The sequence below is a fragment of the Bombus vancouverensis genome, chromosome 6 (assembly GCF_051014615.1).
Source record: "Bombus vancouverensis nearcticus chromosome 6, iyBomVanc1_principal, whole genome shotgun sequence".
Taxonomy (NCBI): Eukaryota; Metazoa; Arthropoda; class Insecta; order Hymenoptera; family Apidae; genus Bombus; species Bombus vancouverensis.
In genome coordinates, this window is record NC_134916.1 from 9481437 (window position 1) to 9508547 (window position 27111).

General features: G+C 43.8%; 1 protein-coding gene across 5 annotated transcripts in view; it reads right to left on the minus strand.

The window, feature by feature from the left end:
• Nucleotides 1-27111, minus strand: part of bent (projectin protein bent) — a 77682-nt gene that overhangs the window by 5023 nt on the left and 45548 nt on the right. For all 5 annotated transcript variants that reach the window (XM_076619553.1, XM_076619552.1, XM_076619551.1 and 2 more), the window contains 46 exons: nucleotides 26470-27060; nucleotides 25906-26211; nucleotides 25261-25563; nucleotides 24877-25161; nucleotides 24393-24704; nucleotides 23786-24088; nucleotides 23415-23696; nucleotides 22719-23018; nucleotides 22212-22514; nucleotides 21380-21967; nucleotides 20915-21217; nucleotides 20353-20654; nucleotides 19434-20019; nucleotides 18986-19260; nucleotides 18560-18866; nucleotides 17533-18414; nucleotides 17012-17311; nucleotides 16529-16810; nucleotides 16098-16397; nucleotides 15675-15977; nucleotides 14882-15340; nucleotides 14590-14712; nucleotides 13612-14499; nucleotides 12573-12875; nucleotides 11611-12492; nucleotides 11217-11472; nucleotides 10735-11060; nucleotides 10234-10536; nucleotides 9632-10016; nucleotides 9340-9545; nucleotides 8770-9230; nucleotides 8133-8667; nucleotides 7619-7813; nucleotides 7022-7505; nucleotides 6611-6863; nucleotides 6044-6378; nucleotides 5838-5953; nucleotides 5388-5672; nucleotides 5062-5201; nucleotides 4638-4901; nucleotides 3753-4369; nucleotides 1332-3656; nucleotides 1096-1229; nucleotides 707-914; nucleotides 338-490; nucleotides 4-230 (listed from right to left, as the gene is read on the minus strand). In XM_076619553.1, the coding sequence (XP_076475668.1) occupies nucleotides 4-230; nucleotides 338-490; nucleotides 707-914; nucleotides 1096-1229; nucleotides 1332-3656; nucleotides 3753-4369; nucleotides 4638-4901; nucleotides 5062-5201; nucleotides 5388-5672; nucleotides 5838-5953; nucleotides 6044-6378; nucleotides 6611-6863; nucleotides 7022-7505; nucleotides 7619-7813; nucleotides 8133-8667; nucleotides 8770-9230; nucleotides 9340-9545; nucleotides 9632-10016; nucleotides 10234-10536; nucleotides 10735-11060; nucleotides 11217-11472; nucleotides 11611-12492; nucleotides 12573-12875; nucleotides 13612-14499; nucleotides 14590-14712; nucleotides 14882-15340; nucleotides 15675-15977; nucleotides 16098-16397; nucleotides 16529-16810; nucleotides 17012-17311; nucleotides 17533-18414; nucleotides 18560-18866; nucleotides 18986-19260; nucleotides 19434-20019; nucleotides 20353-20654; nucleotides 20915-21217; nucleotides 21380-21967; nucleotides 22212-22514; nucleotides 22719-23018; nucleotides 23415-23696; nucleotides 23786-24088; nucleotides 24393-24704; nucleotides 24877-25161; nucleotides 25261-25563; nucleotides 25906-26211; nucleotides 26470-27060 (18276 nt within the window). The remainder of the gene's footprint in view (nucleotides 1-3; nucleotides 231-337; nucleotides 491-706; nucleotides 915-1095; nucleotides 1230-1331; nucleotides 3657-3752; nucleotides 4370-4637; nucleotides 4902-5061; nucleotides 5202-5387; nucleotides 5673-5837; nucleotides 5954-6043; nucleotides 6379-6610; nucleotides 6864-7021; nucleotides 7506-7618; nucleotides 7814-8132; nucleotides 8668-8769; nucleotides 9231-9339; nucleotides 9546-9631; nucleotides 10017-10233; nucleotides 10537-10734; nucleotides 11061-11216; nucleotides 11473-11610; nucleotides 12493-12572; nucleotides 12876-13611; nucleotides 14500-14589; nucleotides 14713-14881; nucleotides 15341-15674; nucleotides 15978-16097; nucleotides 16398-16528; nucleotides 16811-17011; nucleotides 17312-17532; nucleotides 18415-18559; nucleotides 18867-18985; nucleotides 19261-19433; nucleotides 20020-20352; nucleotides 20655-20914; nucleotides 21218-21379; nucleotides 21968-22211; nucleotides 22515-22718; nucleotides 23019-23414; nucleotides 23697-23785; nucleotides 24089-24392; nucleotides 24705-24876; nucleotides 25162-25260; nucleotides 25564-25905; nucleotides 26212-26469; nucleotides 27061-27111) is intronic.

Below are 27111 nucleotides of genomic sequence, written 5' to 3' on the forward strand. Positions count from 1 at the left end.
TACCGAACGAGGAATCGTAGATCTTGTACTTTTCGATCAACAATTTTCTGAGCGAAGAATATTCGGCTAGCCGTCCAATAGGAAGAACGTATTTGTCCCAGTTCTCGTATTTGGCTCGCAGTCTGTCTCTGAAGTTCAGGTATCGACTGGTTGCAATTGGTGTTGTACGGTTGCTGTGATCACCGGTTAACCATGGATGAAGGAGACATTCATGGGCAGTCATACGTTTCCTAAATGCAAACAACATCTCATTAATGTGTAACTCTATATCTACAATGTATGCATTGAATTTGTTGAACGAGCCAATATTATCAACACATTTTAAGCGACAACGTACTCTTTGTTCTTGACGAGCAACCGCCTAATGAAGTCCTTGCCTTCTTCGGAGACGTCACGGAACGCTTCTTCGTCAAAGTCCCAGTCGCAGGCCTTAACGTTCTTCAGAGTTTCGATGTCGTTGTCCCCGGCAAACGGCGAAAGTCCGCTCAATCTGTACAATTAGTTTTAATTAGATCAACCAGTTAACTAAGTGATTTGTTAGTAGTAGTTAATAGTAGTAATCAGTTATGTAGATGCTAGCAATTTTCGTTTTTCAAAATGACTAGCGTAACTTGGGTTTTCTTTGATTCATTAATTTTCCTGATTATCTTTGCAGGTTAATCGAAGGGGTTCGTAGGCGTATTTGACTCAAATAAACGAAGCTTACAAAACGTAGGCCAGAACACCGCAAGCCCACATGTCCGTGTAGAAACCAACAGGTTCGCGTTCGACGATTTCAGGCGCAGCAAATTCCGCCGTGCCGGTACTGATCTTCACCACTTCGTTAGGATCGAGTTTCGTAGCTAAACCAAAATCGATCAGTTTGACATTGGTGCTGTTGCGTGTCTGGCACATGATGTTCTCAGGTTTGATGTCTGAAAAAGAGAAACAATAGATTTAATTAATTTTCTTCTTCTCCCTTTTCCTTATTTCTAATGTAAGTAGAGACGAATCGATTGGTGGACCGACAACTTATGTAATCGAAGTTCATATAGGACGAGTTCACTGATCTTCTCCATTGCTAATGATTTTTCTTCAATTCGTTCGTATAATTACCTAGATGTATAATATTTTTCTCGTGCATATGTTTCACAGCTTCGCAGATCTGTCTCATATAGTTGATAACTTCAGCCTCGGACATGGTGTAACCTTCCGCTGTGATTCTCTCGAAGAGTTCACCACCGGACAAGCTGAACGAAGGAAATGAGATTAGAAATTGAAGCAAAAACAGCAAAGCTTGAACAGCTAAGCCTGAGTTATGATCGTAGATCAAGATATGCAGGTGTACTTACAACTCGAAGATCAAGACCATCTCGTCATCGTCCTCGAACGCGTCATGAAGATTGATCAACTTGGGATGATGCAGTTGATTCATTATATCGATTTCCTTCCTGATAAGTTCCTTTTCCATTGCATGAGACACAGGGATAAACTTAGCCGCGAATATGTTTCCAGTAGCTCTCTCGCGACAACGATGGACCACACCAAACGCGCCAGTTCCAATCTCTTCAAGAATATCGTATCTGTCATACACCGAGATGTGTTTAATTTCAACCGGCTGTGGAACGTATTTGCTATAGATATCGAACACGAATTGATCGTAATCTCGTGGCTTCTCGTCGCTTCGTCCGCGGATCTTCTTGCCCGTCTCATCCACCTTGTATTCTTTCTGTTTGAATTCCCTCTTGATCGTTCCCTTTGTCGTGATCAACGGCGTGACTTCACTCGGGTCAGATCTTCCGTAAATGTTCTCAGCGCAAATTCGGAAGTCGTATTGATGTCCAGGACTGAGGCCAGTAACCGCCATAGAGCAGAATCTGGTGTTGCCGACTCTGATCCAGCTGGTCATCGGATGTTCGCGTTTTTCGACAAGGTAATTAGTGATGTTGCTACCACCGTCCCAAACTGGTGGTTTCCAGGTCAGAGCCAACGAGTCGTGACCAATATTGTCCACCTGTGGGAATCTCGGAGGATCTGGTCTGTCGCTGATTTGGATCTTGATGATCGCTGTGTCTTGACCCATGTCGTTCTCAGCAGTGATTCGATAAGGTCCTGAATCGATACGGCTACCATCTATGATGGTAAGAACAGCGTGTCTTTCCTTCACCTCCACGGTGTAGTGTCCGCCAGATTCGATCGTCTCTCCTTCTCTGACCCAGGTGATCTTTGGTTTCGGATATCCGGTGAATGGAATCTTTATAACCACGTTGACACCTTTGTCGAAGAATGCAGTGTCTCTGAACCTCGGCGGTACGTTCAATTTCGGTGGTGTCTTGATCAGAAGTTCGCCCTTAGTCGATTTGACGCCGCATTTGTTCACAGCGCGGCAGACGTATTCATCCGCGTCCTCTCCAAACACATCGTGGATGATCAGGTTGTGCGTGTCGCCCTCCGAATATATGTTGTATCGAGATCCACTGACGATCTCGCGAGCTCCCTTGAACCACGTGATCGTGGGTTTCGGGATACCAACGATCTTGCACTGGAAGTGAGCATTGTGGTTCTGCACGCAGCTGACCTTGTGCAAAGGTAGAATCACTTCCGGAGCTTTGGCTGCCTGAGGGTCGGTGATCTTCACGGAAGTCGAGGCCTTCGATTCTGGCCCGAGACCAGCAGCGTTTTGAGCGAACACACGGAACTCGTACTGCCTTCCTTCGATCAGGTTGCTGATGTTGATTTGAGTGGGTAGACAAATAACGACGTTCACGCGCTGCCAGGCTTGGCTGCCGACTTCGCGCTTGTCGATCCAGTAGCCTTGTATCTTCGAGCCACCGTCCGATTCTGGTTTCTCCCACGAGAGATTTACGAAGTCTCCGCCAACCTCGGTGACCTTTGGCGTTCCTGGAGGGCCAGGAGGATCGAATGGCGCCTTGGCCTTGATAGGATTGGTTCCCTCGAGCGGAGGTCCCATTCCGTTGTCGTTTACGGCCATCACGCGGAACAGGTACTCTTGTCCTTCGGTCAGACCCTGTACCATGAAGGAACAATCCTTGCAGAAGGAGGAAACGATGATCCAGTGAGTGTGACTGACGTCGCGACGTTCGACGACGTAATGAGTGACGCGAAGACCACCATCGTACTTAGGAGGTCGCCAGGTCAGAGTGCAAGTGTGTTTATCGATATCTGTGACGTCGAGAGGTTCGGTCGGTGGTCCAGGTAGTCCAGTAATGTACACGTTGAACGAACCACTGACGCTACCGCTGTCGTTCGAGATCGAAAGATCGTATACTCCAGCATCGTCTTTCTGAATGTCCTTGATGAAGATGATGAGGTACTCGTCGAACACGGTGTACTTGATGTGACTCGTTTCCACCACCTTGCGACCGTCTTTCTTTAGAGTAATATCCATCGGTTGGTCGCCACTGTAGTAGATCTTGATCTTCGTGTTGTCGTTTTCAGCCAGGTACAGGGCATCCGGCATGCGCTCGATACGAGGCGGGGAACCGATCTTCAATCGACCTGTAGTCGTAGCCAGACCCAGTGGGTTTGAGATCTGACAGCTGTAGTCGCCGTCGTCTGCGTCCGTGACTTCGGATATGACGAGCCTGTAGATTCCGTCGAACGCCTCCGTGCGGAAGCGACCGCCGATTGTGATCTCTCTGCCATTCTTCAGCCACCTAGAATTCGTAAAATCCAATTAGACGCAGCGTTCTATATGAAACGAAAAATAGCGCGTGGAATTGAAGGGTAGGAAACGCTTCAAAGAAACAAACCTTGCGGTCGGTTGTGGTTTTCCCGTGGCCTCGCATTCGAGGACCAGAGTTTTGCCGAGCGGTACGTTCGTGCTGATTGGCAGAGTTCTGACGAATTCTGGCTTCTCGCCACCTTCCACCTCGCAGATCTTGACGGGCGTGGTGCAAGAACTTGGTTCGGATCTTCCCGCAGCGTTCACCGCGAAGATTCGGAATTCGTAATCTCCCCGTTCGATCAAATGTAGAACAGTGTACTCTGTGTCGGTGACGTTGTATTCGTTGCATTTTGCCCAAAGCGCGCTTCCGACTTCGCGTTTCTCGATCACGTAACCGGTGATGCGGCTGCCTCCGTCGGAAATCGGAGCTTCCCACTTGAGATCGACGTAGTTCTTGCCAACCTTCACGACCTGTGGCGTGCCTGGTGGTGAAGGCACGTTGAATTTGCTCTTCAGTTTGAACGGTGCCGATGGCGCGCTAGGTTTGCTGAAGCCAGCTGCGTTCTTTGCGCGTATTCTAAACTCGTATTCGTGACCGCTCAGTAAATTGTAACAAATGTAGGTGGTGTCTTTGACCAGGTAGTCGTTCGCCACTCTCCATGTGGCATCGTCCGCAGGATCGCGGAATTCGATCTTGTAACCCTAAAGAGAAGAAGAGCAATCGATTGATTTTTGTTTTATTTTGAATATAGAGCGGAATCTCGATCATTCGACTTTATTGCAACCGAGGCAATTCAGATCTATCGAGATCCACAACTGCTTCGAATGTTTTAGAAAGCGACAAATTAACCGGAGAAACCGTTTCAATTTTCCCTACTGTCTTTCGTCAGCTTTTACCGTGTGATTTATTCATCATAGTTCATTTCCATCTTAAAAGATCTACAAGTAATGATGTCATTAATATACACACCTGAATACGAGATCCACCATCGGATATTGGACGGGTCCATACAACGGTCGCGTTCGATGTATCCCAATCGATAACACGTGGTTGTCCAGGAGGTTCGGGCACCGTGAATGGGAATTTCGCGGTAATCGGTTCATCGGCTTGCAATGGTTCCGATATTCCGTATTGGTTCTCCGCACGGACACGGAAGTTATACGTACGGTTAGGTTCAAGACCGATTACGTCGTAATGAGTGTTTCTTACAAAACTGCTGAGTTTCACCCAATACTGAAATCATTCAACATGGCATTTTATAATTAAACAGAGGAAAAGAAGGAAATCATTCGATGTGTAATCTAATAGTTACATAGTTGTACGCGTATAGATAACATTTCAAAAATTTTTTTAGAGGAAAAGAAGAAGAAAAGAAGAAAGAGAAGCTACTTACGCCAGCCGGATCCAGTTTTTCAACGACGTAATTTGTAACGGGTGAGCCACCATCGTCGAACGGAGGTTTCCAAGACAACGTGCAAGTTTCAGGAGTGATATCAGAAATATCAAGTGGTCCTTGCGGTGGAGATGGTTTGTCTACGAATATAATCAGTCGTCAAGTACTTCGCTTCTAAAGTTTCTTTTAGCATAATTAAACAATTATAACTGCTTAAAACAATTATAGTTGCAGACGCAATAAAACCATTCGTAGTGACGATAGCTTAATTATTTTGAACAAGGTATTTGCGTGAAAATAAAAGGAACTTTCAGGCTGGTGCTTACCTACAACGAGAACCTTGCACGAAGCAGAATCAGTGCCGACAGTGTTCGTAAGGTAGATCGTGTACGTTCCAGTATCGGATCTCTTGGCTTTCTTGTTAATGAATTGTGAGGCGACATCCGTCGTATCGAATTTGATTCTTTCGCCTGTAAGGACTTCCTCGCCGTTGATGGACCAGCTTGGTCTTGGTTTTGGATTCGCTGTGTAAGGAACGGTTATCGTGAACGGTTCTCCGGCAATCACAGTCATGTCACGGATGCTGAGGTCGGACGTGATCTTTGGTGGGACTGAAATAAATTCGAGTAAAATCATAATCACAACAGTTTGATATCACTTAGAGCATGTTTCATTTTTAATAGCGAGATTATGGATTTTTAACTCTACGCATTCTTAAGTAAAATTACTGATATATAAATAAAATATGTCTAAGAGCAAATGCTTTGAATACTTACATGGTGGTGCACTGGCTCTAATCACGTCAGAGTTGGAACTCCATGGTCCTCGTCCAGCAGCATTCTCTGCCGCGACGCGGAATTCATAATCGTGATTTTCTATCAGACCAGTTACTCTATAAAATTTCAAACAGTTCAAGTTTTTCAATTTGTTCCTCATAATCGAGTATAATTTTAATCGTTCGAAGACACGAAGCAAGCTTTACCTATAAGTAGTCTCATGAACGAGAGATGGTGTGGCTTTCGTCCATTTGTCTTCGCTCAACAGACGCTTCTCGATGACATAACCAAGGATAGGTGAACCTCCATCGTGACGAGGTTTGGTCCAAGTAATAGTAATGCTATCCTCTGTCGTTTCAACGCCTTTCGGAGTTCCAGGTGCTCCAGGTGGATCGAATGGATGCCTGGCCTTGATCGGATCCATCGTGGTTACAGGATCCGAGGTACCGTATTGATTTTCAGCCATCACGCGGAATTCGTACATGTTTCCGACTGTCAGATTCCTTACTCGACAGAACGGTGTCGTCACATAGCTGCTCACCTGTTGTAACAAAATAAGAAAGTTAATAAAGAAGGATCTCGAAGAATTTTTTTCAAGGAATCGCATTAAACGCCTCATGATTCAGTTAATTCTAATAATTTTCATTTTAATAAATGGTAAATATTTTTGAATCATTAGACAGATGCAGAGAAGCTGATACCAAAAAGTCTTACGATTCCTTTCGAAAGAAATCTTATAGTATATCTGAAAAGCTCTGCTTTAGACTACAAACCTTGGACCACGTGCCCCTTGATTCTCGTCTCTCAACGACGTAGTTGGTAATATCGGCGCCTCCATTGTCTTTCGGTGGGTTCCAGAACAGCGTGAGAGCATCTCCTCCAAATTCATCAGCGTGAAGATTCACAGGTGGATTTGGACGGTCCAAAACCTTAACGTTCACCGTGGCGGTGTCGAAGCCGGAAGAGTTGCGTAACTGTAGACGGTACTGTCCACCGTCCGAACGTTTCGCATTCTTTACCACAAGACTGCGGAAGAAATTATACGCGATATTTATCCATGTTACTAATTATCATATGTTGTCTTTTGTCTGTTACAGGTAAGCAACGTTTCAATGATATTCTTCAGAATATGACATCAAGTAGCTAACGAACTGATTACACAATTGAATAGTTAGCAAACATACCTAGCATAGTCGTCGCCCAATTGTTGATGTACACGCGGATCTGTCTCATCCTTGATAACATCGTTAGCAAACCATGTGGCAGTGGGTTTGGGGAAGCCAATGTAAGGCACGTGAATGGAGAAGTCTTCACCAGCGCGAACAGTGATGTCGCGAACTCCTCCGAGGTCCATGACAGGTTTGTTGGGTTGTTCCTCGATAACGATGGGATTACTTGGTCTGCTTGGATCGCTATTACCGACATCGTTCACTGCGATCACTCTGAAGAGGTACTCCTCGCCTTCGGTGAGTTTCGGTACCGTGTACACGTTGGTCGGTATCAGAGCGCCATTAACGTCGTCCCATTCGTCCTGACCTCTCTGCTTCATTTGGACAATGTAGCCTCTGATCTTAGCACCACCGTCGCTACGTGGTGGTCGCCAGCTCAACGTTACAGAATCTTTCGTTATCCTGTCAGGTTTCGGTGGTTCGGGAGCATCAGGACGCACTAAAATACATTGGATGATCAGAATATGAGAACAATCGCTAATCTTTCGACGATCTGTCGAAACATCGTGACCGTAGCGGGAAAGAAACGAGTAAGCATTTTGTTATACTTACAACGTTGATGTCCAGCAGTAATAGGTTCAGTCGGTTTACTGGGTTTACCAGGTCCAGCTTCATTGACGGCAATAACTCTGAATTCGTATTTAGATCCTTCGTGAAGATCTTGCACCGTGAATGTCGTATTCGGAGTTGGATAGTTGTTGACTTTGAGCCATTCACCACCCCGTTCTCGTCTTTCCACGTAATATCCTGTAGACAGGAGAATTAATCGGTAAATTTATACATAAATTAATACACATATAGTAATAATTTAACAGAATGTAATTTAATTAGAAAATTACAAACAGGAGGAGCAGATGGAATTTGTCTTTTATTAGAGATGTCGTGGAATACTAGAAGACGATTTTGAAAGCACGAAAATGCTCCTAATATGCAAAACTGTAGAAAATATCCAAAATAGTATACTCGTTATGATATTTAACAAATGAAACAGACCTCTATTTTGATCACTTTCTTTAGTTATATTATATTTAGTTATATGGAAGAAAAGAAAAGTATGACGTCTCACCGGTAATAGGCTTGCCACCAGTATTGAGCGGTGGATTCCACAAAAGACTACAGCTGTTGGGTGTGTATCCAAGGATTTCGGGTTGACTAGGCGCGTCTGGTGGATCGTATGGACTCTTGGCGACGACTGGTTTGCCTTCCAGTGGTTCAGACACACCGTACATATTTTCAGCTCGCACTCTGAACACGTATTTCTTGCCCTCGGTAAGACCTTTGGCGGTGTAGCTTGTTCTTGGACAGTATCCTGGTGTTTGACGCCAGTTATCGGCTCCATACTCAGATACCTCAACGATGTAGTTGGTGACGTCGGATCCACCATCATCCAGAGGTTTGTTCCAGGATAAGGACACGGATTCCTGCGTGGTGCCAGTGTATTGTAGGGGACCTTGAGGTGGTCCTGGTCTATCGACCACGATAACCTCGATGTCGGCTGAATCTTTTCCATGCTCGTTCGTCGCTGTGACTGTGTAAATACCGCCATCTTCCCGGACCGATTTTTCGACCAACAAATTCGTGCGATCGCTCTTGGTTTCGGTCTGAAAGTTATTAGAAAATTAACGGTTGAGATATTACTGATTTGCATGAGTCGATACTCATACGCAACAGATCTGAACCAAAGCTATAAACCATTTGCTTACCGATATTCGAAGAGTTTCGAGGAGAGGCCTCGAGTCTTTGGTCCATTCGATAGTGGGAGTTGGCGCTCCGGACAATGGAATGTTAACATTGATGGGTTCTCCGGCACGCACCTTGATCTTGCGTCCAATCAGCGCGTCCAAATTCAATTTCGGTTTCTCTTTCATCGGTTTCGCGATGAATACGGAGGACGTGTCGCTAGGCTTGCCCGCGCCAGCGGCGTTTATAGCAGTTACTCGGTATTCGTATTGATGACCTTCGGTCACATGGTCGTCATAATATTCAGCATATCTCGCTGGCTCTTTGGTCAATTTCAACCAGCGGCCAGTTGCGCGATCGCGCCGTTCCACGTCGTAACCGATGATCTTCGATCCACCGTTGCTAATCGGTGCCAACCATTTGATCTTGATGTGGTCTTTGTCCGCGTCGACACATTCTGGCTTTCCAGGTTGTCCAGGTACAACTGAATAGAACAAACAATTTGTTAGGGTTTTCCAGTAAATATAGCCAGCAAGTGTAATAATACTTATGAGCCGTAGTATACATATCCGATGATAGAGTAGAGAATTTACCGAATTGGTTCTTGGCGACGATCGAGTGATCTGTAGTCAAAGGATCTGAGCGGCCTTGAAGATTCTCCGCGCATACCCTGAACTCGTAAGTCGTACCTTCCAGCAATCTCGGTACTGTGGCGTGATTATACTTGGGATTGACGTGAGTGACAGCTGGTACCCAGCCACCACCATGGGTCAAGTCACGTTTCTCGATTACGTATCCACTAAAAAGGATCGCAAAAAGCGTTGTATTATTTTACGCTTATCACTTTGTTTCGTGAAATCGTTAATTTAAGACGTCGGTACTCACGTGATTTCGCTACCACCATTATCTTTAGGTGGTTTCCACGACAAGGTAACCGACTGGCTTGTGATTTCTTCGTACTGCAGAGGACCTTCTGGTGGGCCAGGTCTGTCGAGAACGATAACTTGGAAGCTACCTTCGTCTATTCCGCTGCTGTTCTTCAACAACAAGTGATACAATCCGGAATCGGATCTTTGAGCGTTAACAGTGTGAACAATGGTGTGATAACCGATCGAGGTAACAGTTGTTCTATCGGTGGTCAGTAGATCGCGACTTCCAACTGTCCAGGTAACCTCCGGAGTTGGTTCGCCGACGAAGTCGATGTCGACGTGGAAGATGAGACCAGCCTTGATTCGAATATCTTGCAAAGGCGTCTTGATCTTTGGAGCCACTAAAATATTGAATTATTTTATTAATAAAATGTTTGGATAGTTCGTAATAATTAGGTTGTGCATGTTTATGCAAATTTACATTTTTACGAATACATAGAAATTGAATATAAATAGAGATTTGCTTCATTCTTTACATATGTATTATAAAAAATACTTAATAACAATGCATGATCATCCGTAATCGAGAAATAACGAGTACAGTAAAAATATGCTCACAGTAACGAGGTTTGGCAGTGATGAGATCGCTCGGCTCTGATGGCTCTGATTGTCCAGCAGCGTTAACAGCAATTACACGGAATTCGTATTCTTGTCCTTCCGTTAAGTCAGGAACAGTTGTATTTGTCTGATTTGGTGGAACGTGAACTGCGTTGACCCAGTATGGACTACCCTTTTCTTTCTTCTGGACGATGTATTCTGTAATGGGAGAACCACCATCGCTGCTTGGTGCTGGCCATTGCAGATCGACGTGATCTCTGTCCCAGTCTGTGATCTGTGGTCTTCCAGGAGCGTCGGGTTCGTCTACAAATACGAAATCGTATTTTTATTAGATCTGTACACTTCTTGTTAACTTTTAGAATGTGATTTCTCCTTGTTTTTCTTGTAATTTAAATCGTTCCGTTTTTTAAGGAATTTGCTACTATAATTGATGTTTGACAGGCCATTTTTTATCATACAAATAATTAGAAATCTTTGAATCGTTCATAGTCGAACACTAACCGAACAAATTCTTAGCGATGATACTCTTTGGTGCTTCGAGAGGATCGGATTCTCCAATGGTGTTGACAGCTTTCACACGGAAGAGATACTCCTTGCGATGCGTCAGTCGCGCTACTTCGTGGCTCAATATCGTGCTCATGCCAGCATCGGACCAAGTGCCTCGCGACAGATCCATTTTTTCGATAATATAGTGCAATATGGGGCTGCCACCATCGTCCAATGGATGGCCCCAAGCCAAGTGACAACCTTCCTTGGTGATTTTGCTGATCTCAAGCGGTTTCTGTGGTGGTGATGGCCTATCGAGGACGGTGACTCTGGCGCTTGAACTGAAACATTTTATTTCTCTTTATCTAACTATACTAAACTAAACAGAAGTTCGTTATAGAGATGGTATAAATGGGGTCCTACTACACTTAAGTTCCACTTTGTCATAAAAATTTGAATTTACACCTACAGTCTAGTTATCATAGATTCGAAATTACCTGAATTTCCCGTGCTCGTTCTCCAAAGTGAGAGCGTAACGGCCAGTGTCAGAGCGAACAGAGAATGGAATCTCAAAGGTGGTTTCGGTATGAGTAGTGTACATTTCATGGCGAGAGTCGGCCATAATCACCTCTCCGTCCAGGGTCCAAGTGGCCGTAGGTTTAGGCGATGCTTGGATAGGGATGATGTAGCTAATCTTCTGTCCAGCTCGAACAACCAAGTCGCTTAGTGCATGTGGATCAAAGGATGGAGCAACTGTAAGAAAAATGATCATACATATACTCTTTGTTCAAAAGATAAACTTAAGTAAAGTTAAATAAAATTAACGTTGTGTTTAAGTTTGAAAGTACGTTTTACACAGAAAAAAGAAGAAGAAAGGAATTCTTTACTTACGGAAACGTGGTTTTGCAACGATAGGGGAAGAAGCTTCGGATGGCTCGCCAGGACCAGCTTTATTAACAGCGATGACCCTAAACTCATATTCTTGTCCTTCAACAAGATCTGGTACCCTGGCGCTAGTTTTACTTCCATCGATTTCCAAAGCCTTCTCCCACGTGCCAAAACGAGGTTTCTTTTCGATGATATATCCCGTAATAGGTGAACCACCATCTTTTTTCGGTCGTGTCCATTCCAAGTCGACGTGATCCTTGTCCCAATCAGTGGCAACAGGTGTTCCAGGTTTGTCAGGCTTGTCGTAGGGATCTTTCGCAGTAATGGTATCCATACCAGTGAGCGGCAACGATTCACCTTGCTTGTTTACCGCACGCACACGGAACTGATAGTCGTGGCCTTCGATCAGGTGATCCACGTGTGCATAAGTCGAGGAAGCTTCCGCTACTGGCACCCATCTCATGTTCTCTGTATCCATCTTCTCCACCTGGTAATATAGAATTTCTGAACCACCATCGTCTTTCGGTGGGCGCCATTTCAGGTCGCAACCGTTCTTTGTCACGTTGTCGATCCTTAAAGGTCCTTCCGGTGGTGCTGGAATGTCGAGGACGTTCACAGTTAAGGTAGCAGTGTCTTTGCCGTTGATGTTCTTCGCTTCCAGAGTGTACACGCCTGCATCGGAACGTTTCGCTTCGATCACACGAACTTTGGTGTTGTAGTCTTCGTTTATGATCTTGATGCGATCGCTTGGCACGAGTATCGTGCCCTTCAGCGACCATTGTTTGGTTGGTGGCGGTTCGCCGATTACAGGAACGTCGAAGTCGTAGAAGCCACCGGCTTTTACTTTTACGTCCAGCATGTACTTCCTGTCGATCTTCGGTGCAACTGAAAATGAACATTTTTTTATCGACATATATACCTTTGATGAGGGGGGAGGGAAAGAAAAGAGATAAAGAGATAATTACGGTTCTTAGGTCGAGCCAAGTGAGATTTAGAAGCGTCAGAGGGTTCACCGGGGCCAGCTTTGTTAACAGCCCTAACGCGGAATTCATAATGCGTGCCCTCCACGAGATCGGGCACTCTTCCACGATTTACGTCACCCTCGACTTCTGCGCATTTCTCCCAGGTAGGACTATATTTGTCTCGTTTCTCTATGATGTAACCAGTAATAGGTGAACCACCATCTTCTTGCGGACGATCCCATTGAAGTTCGACAAAGTCCGAGTCGTAGTCGCTGACGGTCGGAGTGCCAGGTTTTCCCGGCTCGTCTAAAGATAATAATTATGTTTAATAAAAGAAGCGATCCAAGGTATAACGAGATTGTAGATCTTTACGCAAATTTATATCCTTATAAAAACAAGTAAAGAAATAAGATCTGAATAGAGATTCGTTTTGTAGCGGCACATGAGTCTTAGCACGATTCGGATCGAGAGTGACTCGTGCTATTGTTTTGCCTCGGGGTTAGGTTAGGTTCCGTTCCGACGTACGAGATTTAGAAGTAAACAAACTCCGGACAAAACAATATCGCCGCTACGTACAATCGGCAACCAGAGTCGAATTCAAACTTTCCGGTATAAATAGACGAACAAGCTCTCTAGGACATTCATTATTCATTATCAGCCAGCGATGATTACGACGTATTATACTAACTCTGTATTTTTGTATTCAGAGTGATTTTTAAATATATCTGACTATCACAAGTATTCACTCGTTTCGTCATTTAAAGCAACACGTTTGATATCCACCACAGTTTCTCCTATTAAAAATTACGACGAGAATTCTACATTGGATATTTGAGATCATACCATTTATATAGAAAATAATACAAGACTTAATATACTTGAATCTAATCAATTGATATATAAACGGTACAATAAAGACAAAGTACAAGTACTTATTGTAGCCACTATGAATGAATTTCTCATGGAACGACCTAATATTTCTTTACTTCTATTCATGAGATTACGAATCTGCGCAAAATATCGAATGAAAGCTCACACTCACCGAATGGATTCTTCGCTTCGATGCCCTGCATAGCTGTAAGCGGTTCTGATTTGCCTTGCTTATTAACCGCGCGGACTCTGAACTTGTACTTATGACCTGGCGTAAGCCCTTCAACCTCCAACGAGGTCTGCGGTCCGTCCGTCTCTCCTGCAGGTACCCAGCGACCAGTCGCTTCGTCCATCTTTTCCACGACGTATTTGTCGATTGGTTGGCCACCGTCGTCTTCCGGTGGTTTCCACGATAATTTGCATCCTTCCGCGTGCACGTCAGATGCTCTGAGCGGTCCTTGAGGTGGGCTCGGTTTGTCCAGAACCGTTACCTTGACAACTGCTTCGTCCATGCCATTTATATTCTCGGCGGTGATAGTGTATCTTCCAGATTCCGCTCTGGTAGCATTTCTGACGCTGAGAGTCGTGTTGTAATCCACGTGTTTTACTTTTATACGCTCTGTCGGTCGCACCTCGCGTTTTCCCAACATCCATTTCGTGGTTGGAGGAGGTTCACCCGAAACCTTCACGTCGAAGCTGAAGTTTTGACCAGCTTTGATTCTGACCTCTACCAAATTCGTACGATCGATCTTCGGTGCAAGGTTTCGCGGCTTGGCAATGATCGTTGGCGTCGGATCCGAAGGTTCGCCAGGGCCAGCCTTGTTTACGGCTCGCACGCGGAACTCGTATGGCTGGCCTTCTATCAAGTCAGGGACAGTGGCTGACGTTTCATCCGCTGGTACCTCTATGGCCTTCTCCCATTCGCCGTATTTGTCTTTCTTCTCGATTATGTAGCCAGTAATAGGCGAGCCACCGTCGTTCGCTGGCGGTGTCCATGCGAGATCGACGTGGTCCTTGTCCCAATCGGTAACACGCAGATCGCCTGGTTTATCTGGTTCGTCTAAGAATTTACAATTGTAAACGTAATTAAAAATGTCGACGACGAACGACCTCGCTAACGTTGCAAGCAGATAAATTTTTGCTTACTCACCGAATGGATTCTTAGCTATGATCGTTTGTTCCGCTTCCAGAGGTTTAGATTCTCCCTCGGCATTTACCGCGCTAACTCGGAACAGATATTCTTTGCCCGGTGTCAGTCCACTTACCTCCAGGTCTATTGAAACGCAAGAAAGTTTATTCGTTTATCTGACATTACAACGACATTTCTGTATAATATGATTATAATATTAAAAATCGTACGCGTAGCGACTTTTTAAAAGAATGCCTTTCAATTACATGGTTAAATTTATAAATATATAAACTAAAATAATTATGGGACTTACTAGGTTCGGTAGATCGGCCGCAAGGCACCCAGCATCCAGTCTCTGGGTCCATTTTGTCCACTTGATAATACTCGATCGGGGTGCCGCCATCGTCTTTCGGTCTCTTCCATTTCAACTTGCATCCCTCTTTGTGAACATCCGTTACTTGAAGCGGACCTTCCGGTGGCATTGGTTTGTCCGTGACTGTGACTTGTATGGTGACGGAATCCCTTCCAGAGGAATTGGTGGCTGTGACACTGTAATCGCCGCTGTCGTCGCGCGACACAGGACGAATGCTGAATTTGGTGCTATAATCGGAATTGTCTATCTGCACTTTCCTATCGGAATGCAGAGGTATAGCTCCGTATCGCCACTCGATGTGTGGTGGAGGCTCGCCGATTACATTAGCATCGAATCTCAGTAACGAACCAGCCGACAGAGTAACGTCACGCAGATTGCGCCGATCGATCTTGGGTGCCACTGTCGAAATGAAATTTATATGTAAGCCATCGCCCGATCAAGTGCCAAAAATCGATTTCACTGATGATTATTTATAGAGCATTGGGTGCGTTATCGTTAATGATGTCTATCCGAAAATTATGTATGATATTATATTTGCGACGAGGATACTGCTTCTTTTGTCTCAGGGATACAAGGCGATGATAAGTTGGATTGTTGCCACGATCGTTGAAAGATAGATTCTTCGAGACTCGATACACTTCGTTAAATCGATAACGAGGTAACGTGAAAACGTAACGTTATTGAAAAATGTAAAATAACGTTAGTGCATTGAAATTAATAACGAAATACTTACGATAGCGTGGTTTAGCGGTGAACGTCTTGCTGGTATCGCTGGGTTCTGACTGCCCGGCTTTGTTCACAGCTATCACGCGGAACAGATAATCGTTACCCTCGATGAGCCCGTGAACCAGACCTTTCGTGGTCGGTACTTCGATTTCCAAAGCCTTTTCCCACATTGTACTGTATTTGTCTTTCTTTTCGATGATGTATCCGGTAATGGGTGATCCACCATCGCTGACCGGTTCTTTCCATGTAAGCTCAACCTGGTTGGCGGTCCAATCGACTGGTTCCGGCGCACCAGGAGGACTTGGTACAGCTGAAAGAAGTTGTCACTGTTAAATTTCTTGCGGGGCTCCCAAGCTCATTCGTTTGTTCGTCTGTATCATTGCAGAATGGAATGTTTAATTTACAATTAGAATCCAATAATTTCACTTACTGAATGGATCTTTCGCTACAATCGAGCTGAATGTTTCCAGTGGTTCCGATTCTCCTTCTTTGTTAAGCGCCTTCACTCTGAACTTGTATTCGTGTCCAGGTGTCAGTCCTTCCACCTTCATTTCCGGTCCTGTCGTCTTGCCGACTGGTAACCAAACACCAGTGTCTGGATCGAATTTCTCCACGAGGTATCCCTCGATGGGTTCTCCACCGTCGTCCTTTGGTTTCTTCCACTTGAGCGTGCATCCTTCTGCGTGAATATCGGACACTTCCAGTGGTCCTTCTGGTTTGGCAGGTTTAGCTGCGAAAGAACCATAGGCGTAAATAAGTCGCGCAACTTTATACAAATTTAGATAAATATTTATTCGAGACGGTATTTATCGGAATAACGCTCGACTCTAATTCGAAACAACGAAATAAATGAACACGTACAGACAACGGTGACTTCGACTTCCGCAGTGTCGGATCCATACTGATTGACAGCTGTGATCTTATAAATGCCGCTGTCTTTTCGTTCGGGTTTGTCGTTAAAGAACTTGGTATTGTATGGAACGTTCTGTATCCTGCGGAACGTTGTTTGTTGAATGCTCTTGTTGTTGAGAACCCATGTAACATCTGGCGGTGGTTCACCGATGATTTTCACGTCGAAGTGGAATCCTTCGTTCTCGCGTACTGTGATGTCGCGTAAGTTCTTTCTGTCGATCTTAGGTGCAACTGTTGGAAGACAATCGATTAGTCGATAGTTCAGTCGAGACGATCGATAATTCAGTTTCTTATAAGTCAAACTGATCTCAATTGTACCTTCTGTTTTTAACTGAGTATGTGTGTGATTAGCATTTAACTTTTTATACGGAATTGATCAGTGTGGCTTCTACGCAACTCGATCGATTGCATAAAAATTGGAAAAATTCTTACGTCGTCGACTCTTGGCTGTAATCGGTTTGCTGGTTTCGGATGGTTCACCGGGACCAGCAATGTTAACAGCTTTCACGCGGAACTCATATTCGACACCCTCGTCGAGATTATCGACGCGTCCTTTGCAATCAGGTCCGGTTTCGCAAGCCTTTATCCATCGTGGACTGTCTTTCTCGCGCTTCTCAATTATGTATCCAGTGATTGGAGATCCACCATCGGTTAAGGGTGGAGTCCATCTTAGGTCTATGTGATCCTTGTCCCAATCGGTTGCCTCTGGTCGACCAGGCGGCCCAGGTTCGTCTATAAAACGAATTTGGTGATTCGTCTTCAGTCTTTTTTCTTTTTTCAATTTCGAGAATACAACGATGCGCTTTGAAACACTTCGGATTGTTTCGAAACTTAAATTTAAACGATCATTATCGAACGTCGGTAAAGAAAATCGACGTTAAAATAAAAAATACAACGAATTATAACAAATATATGGTTAATATCATGAATCAATAAATGTTTGAAATACTAACCGAAGGGATTCTTGGCTACGATTCCGTGTTCAGTTTCCAAAGGTTCCGATTCGCCTTCAGCATTCACAGCGCTAACTCGGAACTTGTATTCCTGACCAGGTACCAAATTTTCCACTACCATAGTAGGTTCCTTCGTGCGTCCCACTGGAATCCACCTTCCTGTTTCCGTGTCCATTTTTTCGACCACGTAATGATCCAGCGGTGTGCCACCATCATCCAGGGGTGGATTCCATTTCAGTGTGCATCCTTCTTTGTGCACGTCGGATACTTTAAGCGGGCCTTCTGGTTTGCTAGGTTTGTCCAAGACCAAAATCTCGATCGACGCTTCATCTTTTCCAGAGCTGTTCTCTGCTTTCAGCGTCAACGTGCCAGTGTGAGCTCTGCTAGCGGACGATACCAAGAACTTGGTTTTGTAATCTTCCAATTCGATGGTCACCGCGCCAGCAGACTCCTGTTTGGCTTTGTTCAAGAACCATGTTTTCGTTGGAGGTGGTTCACCGGTAACTTTCACGTCTAATCGAATGTGAGTACCAGCTTTGATTGTTAGATCTTTCAAGTTGGTACGATCGATCTTCGGTGCTGCGTAACGATCCTTGGCTACTAGACTGTCGCTTGGTTCACTGGGTTTGCTCTGACCACCTTTGTTCACCGCTTTCACACGGAACTGATACTTCTGTCCTTCGACGAGATCCTCGACTCTGCCTTCTGTTTTGTTTCCAGGAACTTCAGCCGCCTTCTGCCATTTGCCGTATTGATCTTTCTTTTCGATGATGTACTTCTCGATCGGCGCACCGCCATCCTTCTTTGGCGCTTTCCACTTTAGGTCTACGTGGTGCTTCGACCAATCCTTTAGATCCGGCTTGCCTGGAGCGTCTGGCTCGGCTACGGTAACACAGCAAGATTATGAAAATAGTACTGAATGGCCAGAAATTTGAAGGAGAAGGTATTGTATATCATGGTGGTACGAATTTAAGCAGAAAAGCTTAAGAATCCCCGGTATACCGAAGTTGAAATAGCATCTACTTACTGTAAGGGTTCTTGGCAGTGGTTGGAATCGCCGTCTCCAATGGTTCGGATTCACCTTCGGAATTGACAGCCTTCACGCGGAACATGTAGTCCTTGCCTTCGTTGAGGCCGGTGATTTCTGCTTCTGGAGTCTTGCTCGTGCCACAAGGTACCCACCTTCCGGTATCAACGTCCATCCTTTCGATGACATAATGATCGACTGGCTCGCCACCGTCGTCGTCGGGTTTGTCCCATTTCAATTTGCATCCCTCTGCGGTCACGTCTGACACCTCGAGCGGTCCCTTTGGTTTTCCAGGTTTGCTCAATACCTGGAAGGAAAAATAATTTATCGTTTGTTCTTTTCTTTTTATAAGTTCTCTCTCTCTCTCTCTCTATCTATCTATCTATGTACGCTACTCAGAATTATCAGAGTAGTATCTTAACGTACCTGGAGCTCGACATCGACTTGATCGGTGCCGCTGTCGTTCTTGGCAATAACAGTGTAAGTTCCAGCATCCGATCTCTGTAATTTGCTTATAATGAAGGTGGTGTGATAGTCTTCATTTTCGATCTTAAGACGGTCCATGCTCTTAAGCACAGCGTCCTTGAGCTTCCAAGTAATGACTGGTGGTGGTTCACCTTGTATATCTGCTTCGATTCGTAACATTTGTCCCGTTCGCATAATCTTCTTCTGTAGGTTTTTGCGATCGATACGTGGTGCCACTTTACGCGATGAAAAAGAAAAAGAATTTATCAGTATCAGACAATATATACGAAATTTGATAGGAAAGAGGAGGCGTGTAATTCTTAAACAGATTCCACGAGAACACAAGCTTCTACGAACTTCCTTGAATGAGTTTAGCCGTGAAACAATATACTATGACCTATACACTTACAGAATCGCGGCTTAGCCACAACGCTCTTCGAGGTATCGCTGGGTTCACCGGGTCCGGCTCTATTGACAGCAACTACTCTGAACTCGTATTCGTGACCTTCCTGGATGCCATCGGTGACCTTGGCAGTAGTGCGATCTCCAAGAACATTAGCAACGTCTATCCATTGCCTTCCTTCTTTGTCTCTCATCTGCACAATATATTTCTCAATTGGAGCACCGCCGTCGTCTTTCGGTGCTGTCCATTCAAGGTCAACGAAGTCCTTGTCCCAGTTTCTGATTTCTGGACGACCAGGTTTGCCAGGCTCGTCGAACGGATTTTTAGCTATGATAGACTTGTCCGCTTCCAAGTCGTCGGATTCACCTTCGCGATTTACCGCTTTCACACGGAATTTGTACGGCTTGCCTTCCTGGAGTCCGGTTACCGTAACTTCCGGTTCCACGGATTTCGCACAAGGAATCCATTGTCCGGTAAGAGGATCCAACTTCTCGATCTCATAGTATTCGACTGGCACACCGCCGTCGTCGTCAGGTTTCTCCCATTTCAATTTGCAACCGTGTTTATTCACGTCGGAGATTTCGAGAGGACCCTGTAACGCAAAATAGTAATTCTTCACTGGCTAGAAGTCTTACAATTTTTAAAGAATATAACTTATTTTCGAAAGAGTCTGATTCTTTAAATTTAGAATTATGCTTTACTATCGAATTCGTGTAGGGTTACAGCTAACTCTAAATAAGGGGTTTTCATTGAATGAATTCGAATGTTACTTATTACGATGCCGAATTATTGTGATTTCAATAATGCCAGATAGGTATTCGTAGTTCTAATAATTTCTACGAAATTGTATCCCAAATTGTTACTTTATACCCTGCTATGCAAACAGGGGATGGGAATGTAGAAACGTTTTCAATAAAATACGTACTTTTGGTTTGCTTGGTTTACCGATGACGATTATTTCGACATCGGCACTGTCCTCGCCTACTTCGTTCTTTGCTTTAATTACGTATTTTCCGGTATGAGCCCTCTTAGTCTTCAGGATGAAGAATTTGCTATTGTAGTCAATGTTGTCGATACGGATCGTATCGTCCGACTTAAGTTCTTTCTCTTTAAAGTACCAAGTTACATTTGGTGGTGGCTCACCAATGATATTCACGTCCAAGGTTACGGTGAGACCAACTTTTACAGTTATCGGTTGCAAATTGGTACGATCGATGAATGGCTTCACTGTAACAGGACGAAACGAAATTTTAGTTATTGCTCGATTAACTCATCGATTAGCAATTCCTGTTCCGTGATATTTTTTATTATGTTAATTATTATATGTATAATTCCATAGATTCTAAGCGATCTTTAGCATTTTTGATATCGGCAAAAATAATGCGTAATGGTAATTATTATATTTTCCTCAGATAAGTTTAGATTCAAGTGGAATTTTACTATAATCGTAAAATATTTAATTCGAATAATATTAATGTTATACTCACGCCAACGAGCCTTAGCAGTGTGAGGATTGGTAGCCTCGCTAGGTTCACCAGGACCGGCCTTATTTACTGCTCGAACTCTGAACTGATATTGATTTCCTTCCTCTAGTCGGGTCACTGTTCCTGTACAAACTGGACCATCGACCTCTGCAGCCTTTACAAAGGCGGTACCAAACTTGTCTTTCATTTCGATTATGTATCCTGTGATAGGTGCACCGCCGTCTCGAATTGGCGGCTCCCACTTCAGTTTCACCATGTTCTCGGCCCAATCGATGATCTCTGGTAGACCAGGCGGAGCAGGTGGATCTGAAGGTTCAAGTTTAAGCGTTGTTACGACGCATATTTTAGAAAGCTAATTACCTAATTTTAACAATTAAAAACACGATCGAAACCCAGAGAAGAAATAAACACGTTATCTAATCACCGTGAGAAATTAAAATCTAAAATTTTCCAAGTAATTCTTCATACCATAAGGATTTTTAGCGACGATGGGAACATCTGTCTGCAAAGGTTCGGATTCTCCTTCCTCGTTTACAGCCTTGACGCGGAATTCGTATCTCTTTCCAGGTTCCAAACCGGTAAGAGTGAGCTCTGTTTTTTCAGGATCAACCATCCCAGCGGATACCCATCGACCTGTAGTTGTATCCATTTTCTCCACCAAGTAATTAGACAGTGGCAAACCACCGTCGTCTCTCGGTTTGTTCCACTTTAATTTGCATCCCTCCTTGTGAATATCTGTCACTTCCAACGGACCTTCTGGTTTTCCAGGCTTATCGAGAATCATAATTTCAACGTCAGCCTCGTCCTGTCCGGAATCGTTCACAGCTTTGATGGTGTATTTGCCACTGAGTTTGCGACTAGTGTTGGTCAACTGAATCTTTGTCAGGTAATCTTCGTTATCGATTTTCACGTTGGCTCCGGTTTGCAGCTCTGCACCACCGAAGCTCCAGGTGACGGTTGGTGGTGGTTCACCTTCGATGTCGACTTCCAGTTTCACCGTTTGGCCGGCTCTCACTTTGATCGTTTGCAATTTGTCACGGTTGATGTGTGGTTTCACTGAAAATCGAAAATTAAATAGTAACATCTCCGAATTGATTGCAATGAGCAGATTGCAAATGCAAATATTCAAAATATATTAGCAATGTGTTGAATTTAAGTTTAATGTATCGAACGATATCTATAATACATGTGCAGATATATAAATGCGATATGAGAATAATTGTTATACATTTGCAGAATCATTCGCAATCTAATTAAGAAATTAGATTTATCAATAAAAACATTGCTGAAAGATACTCACAGAATCGCGCCTTTGCAACATGTGGCTTGGTTGAGTCGCTTGGTTCGGATGGTCCAGCTTTGTTAACGGCACGCACACGGAATTGATAAACAGAGCCCTTTTTAAGGCCTGTGACGCGCCCCTTTGGTTGCGGTGATTGAGTTACCGTAGCTTCTACCCAATTTGTCGATGGTTTCTCTTTCATTTCTATTATGTAACCCGTAATAGGTGCACCTCCCGTATCTTTTGGCGGTTCCCATTTCAGATCGACACGATCCACGTCCCAATCTTCCAACTCTGGTACACCAGGCTTACTAGATACGTCTAAAAATTGTTCGGATGATTAATTTTTTTCTCATTCGTTTAAAAATACCCTATGAATGTCTACTATGTCAGAATGTTGATGATACTTTGGTTGGTTTGTGTTAACAATGCACGCATTTTATTAGAATATATGAATATACTAATAACAAATGAAAGATGATCAATCTACAGCATTGTGTGAAATGTGAAGTATAAAGGTCTTACCATAAGGATTCTTTGCAAGGGTCGTGCTATCAGTGACCAATGGTTCTGATTCGCCTTCTTCGTTAACTGCTTTCACTCGGAATTCATATTCGTGACCTTCTTGGAGGCCTTTAACGTCCATTTCGGTATCTGAAGTGCGTCCAACCGGGATCCATCTTCCGGTGGATTTGTCTAGTTTCTCCACTACATACCCAGTAATAGGTTTACCACCATCGTCTTCTGGTTTTCCCCATTTCAATTTGCAACCGCTCTTTGTGACATCGGACACTTTCAGAGGACCCTCTGGTTTTCCAGGAGACGCTATTAACATTTATAGTCATGTATATTATGCGTTAGGTATTATCAAGTATTGCCATATAAATAGATACTATCATTCCTTAAAGAGAAAGATTATTGCGTTGTAAGTAATATGCTAGAGTTCCTGAATAGTGTATTACTGAATTCTGGTAGCTGGTATTACTTATCTTCCAGCAATTTATTATCTTCTACTGATTAATAATTTAAGTTACTTAGTACTGGTGAGCACTGGTGAATTACTAAAACTAGTAGCGTGTCCAAATCATTACTGATGAAATACAGTCATTAGTTTTGGATACTTCTTTGGTATATTTTTTGTCAGTTCTCAATAATTTTCTTCTATAAGGAATGTTCCATAAAATTGCATCGTTAATGATCGAACATCAAAGTTAAACTTACAAAGTATGGTAATTTCGACCTCGGCTTCGTCTTCACCGTGTGCGTTTACAGCCTTGATCTTCCACACTCCAGTATTTTTACGTACGCTGTCGGTAATACTAAGTTTCGTGTTGTAATCGACATTGACGATTTCGATATTTTCACCAGTTTTAACTTCTTGGTTCTTGTGATACCAGGTGATTTCTGGAGGTGGTTCACCGCGAACGTCCACGTCGTATTTGATTGGTTTGCCAGCTCGTACGGTGATAGGCTTCAAGTTTGTACGATCGATTCTTGGTTTCACTATTACAAAAGAAAACGAAGATTCGATGTAAGGTTTGGAAGAATTACATATCACAAAGTACAGTATCAAATAGGAATGGAATACTTACGGGATTTGTGTTTGCATATCTGCATCTTCGAGGCGTCTGATGGCGGAGATGGTCCGGCTTTGTTTACAGCAATAATCCTGAATTGATATTCTCCTCGCTCCTTCAGATCGCCTACCTTCGCCTCCAGTTGACTTCCAGGTACCTCCATCGCTTTTTCCCAGTCTGGTTTATAACGATCTTTCTTCTCGATAATATACTTCTCGATCGGTGCACCACCATCGAAATCCGGAGCAGTCCATTTCAAACTTATGGACTCATTGTCGTAGTCGGTTATCTCAGGTGTTCCAGGTTTATGTGGTTCGTCTAGAAATTATCAGCAGAAATTGGTGTGAAAGATTTGACGATCCATTATACGTTCTGATCATTCTACTGTTCTTTTACTGTCAGATCTCAAAGATATAGCAAAGAAAATATAAATATCACTGTGTTTTTCATTTTCATCGTTTTCATCATGTTGTGCCCACGAATTTATATTGAAATTTATTATTTTCGTTTCTCCTATATTTTCTCTCTTTTAAAATATAAGAATTTCAAAAATATAATCAAGACATATCGATATAGTACTTGTACTCTGCGTTTCGCTTTGAATCGCAGCTTTCATGCCTACCATATGGATTTCTGGCGATGATCGGACGTTCGCTCTCAAGTGGTTCGGAATCACCTTCGTCGTTGACAGCTGTAACGCGGAATTTGTACTCGCCTCCTGGATTTAATCCAGTCACCTCGAATTCCGTATTCGGTGCATTGCCTGGAACTTTTCCCACTCTGACCCATTTGCCAGTTTTCGTGTCCAATTTTTCGATCTCGTATTCTTTGATCGGAACACCGCCATCGTCTTCTGGTTTCTCCCATTTCACCTTGGCCGAGGTTGCTGTAATGTCCGTCACTTCCAACGGACCCTTCGGTGCTTCTGGCTTGCCTGCGTAACAAAAGCAACTCTATTAACTCTCCTGTGGACACTCGGCTACACATCTACAAATTTTCTTCACGATCTCTTATGTTCTTGCCAAAGTAATCAGGAACTGAATAAGATAATTAAATAAGAAGTTCTAACAGAATATAACTGTATTTTAAGAATAATCGAAACTTACCGAGAACTGTAAGTTCGACAGTCTCTTCGTCCGTTCCGTTAGCGTTCTCCACTTTGAGAGTGTATTTTCCGGTGTCTTTGCGCATCGCGTTCACGATCGTAAAGTCTGTGTGATAATCGACGTTATCGATCTTGATGCGTTCCGTGTTGGTTAGAGGGATGTTATCCCTCCAAATCCATTTAATTTCTGGTGGTGGCTCTCCGGTGATGTCCACAGACCATTTGTGCGTACGACCCGCCTTGATGATTACGGATTTGAAGTTGGTTCTGTCGATTCTTGGTTTAACTAAAATTCGATAATAAAATTTAATAATAAAATTAAGGTAAATTGACCGAAACGTTCGAATACTTATGAACAGCGTTTGTACATTGAGAACGAACTTACGGTTCTTGTGTTTGCAGAGGTGGTTGTCGGTAGGTTCGCTGGGTTCACTCGCGCCTGCTTTATTATGAGCACGAACTCGGAATTGGTAAATCATTTTCTCTTTCAGGCCTTCGACCTTCACTTCCGGAGTGGCGTCAGCGGTTTTCGTTACCTCGACCCAATCCACCGCAAATTTGTCTTTCATCTCAACGGTGTAGTGAGTGATTGGTCTGCCACCGTCGCTCTCAGGCTTCTGCCATTTCAAGGATACGCTAACGTTGTCGTAATCGAAGATTTCTGGTTTGCCAGGTTTGCTGGGCTCATCTAACGGAAACCAAGAGTTAAAGTTAAAGAATTGCAAACATTAGAGATTTGAGGCTGTAATATCATAACGTAAACGAGCTTCCAGGTGTAAACCACGTCATAAAAAGAAAAACGGAGGTTGATCCACATGTTGATCAGCGTAGTTATGGAAAGCTTGAAGGCGATAAAACGCGCAAAATGCGCCTAACGTGCAAAAATATACGAAGATCACAGGAGGAAAAGGCGACAAGTACGTTTTTTAACGCATTTTCCATAGAACTGTGATTTACACTCGAGAAAGCTTTGATTATAAAAGCTACGAACATCGTTGACTCCTCGTAAGCTATTAATGATTCTATTTACCATATGGATTCTTGGCAAGAATAGCTTCGTCGACTTCCAGTGGCTCGGATTCACCTTCCTTGTTCACAGCTTTCACGCGGAATTTGTATTTCTTCTTCGGAGTCAAGCCACCGAAGGTGAAGGAGTAATCGTTTGGTCCGACTTCTCCGGCAGGGATCCATCGTCCAGTGTCCATATCCATCTTTTCCAAAACGTAACCGGTAATATCGGTACCGCCATTGTCTTCCGGCTTTTGCCACTTCACTGTTATGTGATCGGATCGGACTTCTTCCACTTTCAGCGGACCAGTTGGTTTCGACGGCTTGTCTGCAGAAAGAGAAAGAAACGATTTGCAAAAGGTTCTCACGGTATCAAGCGGTTCGTCGACGAACACATAGGATGGAATAATTTACTATTTTACTTTGTAACTTCCTTAGAAGCATTTTCTAAAGAATCTTAACAATTTATGCGATAGCGAAAAGGATGACCGAAAGTTCTGAGCCATTGAATTTATATTCTAGTTCAGTAAGCCATAGACAAGTCAAAAGACATGACAGAGTAAAAAGGAAAGAAACAGAAACTTACCGAGTACAACAACGTCACCGACGCTCTCGCAGGTTCCAGAGCTGTTGGTCAGAACCAGCTTGTATTTGCCTGAATCTGGTCTAGTCGTTTTTCTAACAGTAAGCACCGTGTTCCTTTCATATTTATCGATCGTGATTCTTTCCGCTGCATCTTGAACAATTTCTTTTTGTCCAAGGAACCAATGGACTTCCGGCTCGGGTTCACCGGCATATTTAATATCGTATTTGATAACTTGTCCTTTCTTTATGATGAGATTGGTCAAACCATCGCCAACGATGTACGGTTTGACGAATCGGGATTTGGCGATAATTGGTTTCGTAGCGTCTGAAGGTGCACCAGGTCCGGCCTTGTTCACGGCTCTGATTCTGAATTCGTATTGGGTGCCTTCCTTCAGACCGTCGATGGTAGCTGCTGTCACGTCTCCTTCGATTTCTTTGCCCTTCACCCATTCTTTACCGAACTTCTCTTTGTACTCGATTATGTAGCCCGTGATCGGTGCTCCGCCATCGCTTTCTGGTTTCGTCCACTTCAAGTCGGCGTGATCTTTGTCCCAGTCTACCACCTCCACGTCCGTCGGTTTACCTGGCTCGTCTGTCAACAAGAATTACTTTTCTCATAATTTCGCCAGGACCATATTTTTTT